Below are 1,682 nucleotides of genomic sequence, written 5' to 3' on the forward strand. Positions count from 1 at the left end.
GGAACAAGTTCAGTTTATAAATTATGTTTACTATTCTCGTCTTGATTTCTGACTAACTAGAAAGTCTTATCTCATTGGCAGGCAAAGTCGAACGCAAGAGGAGCGACGAGCATGGCAATTTGCCATTCTTATTTGTGCTTAAACTATTTTGAATTAGGGTCATGGTATTTGTTAAAATTTACAATAAGTATCCATCCGGAAGGAATTAAATTTTAATTTAAGTCAAAATTAATAATTAATTTTAATTATATATTTCGTCAAATTTTTATCAAAATTTATTAAAAATTTAATTTTAATTCCCATTAAATATGGATTAAAAATTTATTCTGAAAAGTAAAATCTGAAGAAATACGTTAAACAAACACTAAAGTGTCTTGACCCAACCAAAATAGTACGCTGATTCTTCTCCCCTGCCATCTTTAAAACTTTTGAGTTTGTGTATATTGTGGGTTATTGAATACTTTCCTCTTTCTCTGGTTTGAGCGGTGGAGTGAGTGTGTGCTCTAATTGGAGCCCTACATGGAGACGCACAAAGAGGAGGAGGAGAATATGAGGTCTTCAAGAAGACAGTTGAAGGCTATGCTTCGCAAGAACTGGCTTCTAAAAATTCGTCACCCTTTTATTACCTGTGCTGAGGTCCTTCTACTTCTTCGTACACATGCACAGACACACGGCCTTTTCTTATGCATTTTTGTGTAATTTACAAATTTTATTAAAAATCTTGATTTTGGAAGTTGATTATTTTGATGGGATTATGTTAATTTGGAAAAAAAATTATTTTGCTTTGTGGGTTTGCAGTACAATTTTTTTGTTTTTTTTTGTTTTAGATGAATTGGATTCTTGTAATTGAACTACGAGTATTGGGAATTTACAAACCGACCCAAGAAGGCAGCGTTTTATTAAGCATGTTTGTGGAAACTTGATTTTGGATTTAATGATTTTGATGGGATTTTGCAAACTCCTGGAAAAAAATCATTTTAATTTTCTTTTATATTTTGATTTTCTTTTCCTCTGCCCTGATGAATTGGATTCTTGTAATTGAACTATGAGTCCATGGGAATTTACGAAAGTTCATTTAGATTTGCTTGTTCGTGGGATTTTTTTCTTAAAATCTTGAACTTGAGGTTGTATTTTTACTCAATCATGTAAGTTTGATCAGCGTCATTTGGTTCTTGGAGAAAATCTTTTTCTTCTAGGGCAGTGTTGAAGTCAGAATTTTTCTGATTCGTATTGAAATAGATTCTTCGAATAGAATTAGGATTTGCATAAAAATTTTGTTTTGCATGATTATCTGGTAAACTTGATAGGCTTTTACTGGGAAATTGTTATTTCTATTGTTGATATTTTTGTAGGTTTCCTGTGGTATTTTAAAGTACTTAGCATTTTTCTAATTGGATAGTTGACAGTGTATACACAAATGAACATCTTATGCATGTACTTTGGCCTGAAGTTCAAAGTTTGAATGTTGAAAATTTTATAGGAGTGTAATTATAAGAGGAAATCCTGACGAAGTCTATTCAAATATTGGAAATATTTTTCTATCCCTCCCACTTTTGATGGACTGATATTTTGGTCAAAATCTATTTTATTGTCGAGTTTAATTCTTGCAATATAATCACTGGTTTTTATGTTGGTGAGAATCTTCTTTGAGTTTTTCTGTCTATTTTGATTCTCTTATCTCC

At 31.3% G+C, this 1,682-nt stretch overlaps 1 protein-coding gene across 1 annotated transcript in view; it reads left to right on the forward strand.

Moving 5' to 3' along the window:
* Positions 1-373: 373 nt before the first annotated feature.
* Positions 374-1,682, forward strand: part of LOC111365874 (ABC transporter A family member 1) — a 28,498-nt gene continuing 27,189 nt past the window's right edge. The window contains exons 1-3 of the mRNA XM_022986380.1: positions 374-693; positions 828-907; positions 1,353-1,362. Coding sequence (XP_022842148.1) covers positions 520-693; positions 828-907; positions 1,353-1,362 — 264 coding nt within the window. The 5' untranslated portion in view covers positions 374-519. The remainder of the gene's footprint in view (positions 694-827; positions 908-1,352; positions 1,363-1,682) is intronic.

Source organism: Olea europaea, chromosome 17, assembly GCF_002742605.1.
Source record: "Olea europaea var. sylvestris chromosome 17, O_europaea_v1, whole genome shotgun sequence".
Taxonomy (NCBI): domain Eukaryota; kingdom Viridiplantae; phylum Streptophyta; class Magnoliopsida; order Lamiales; family Oleaceae; genus Olea; species Olea europaea.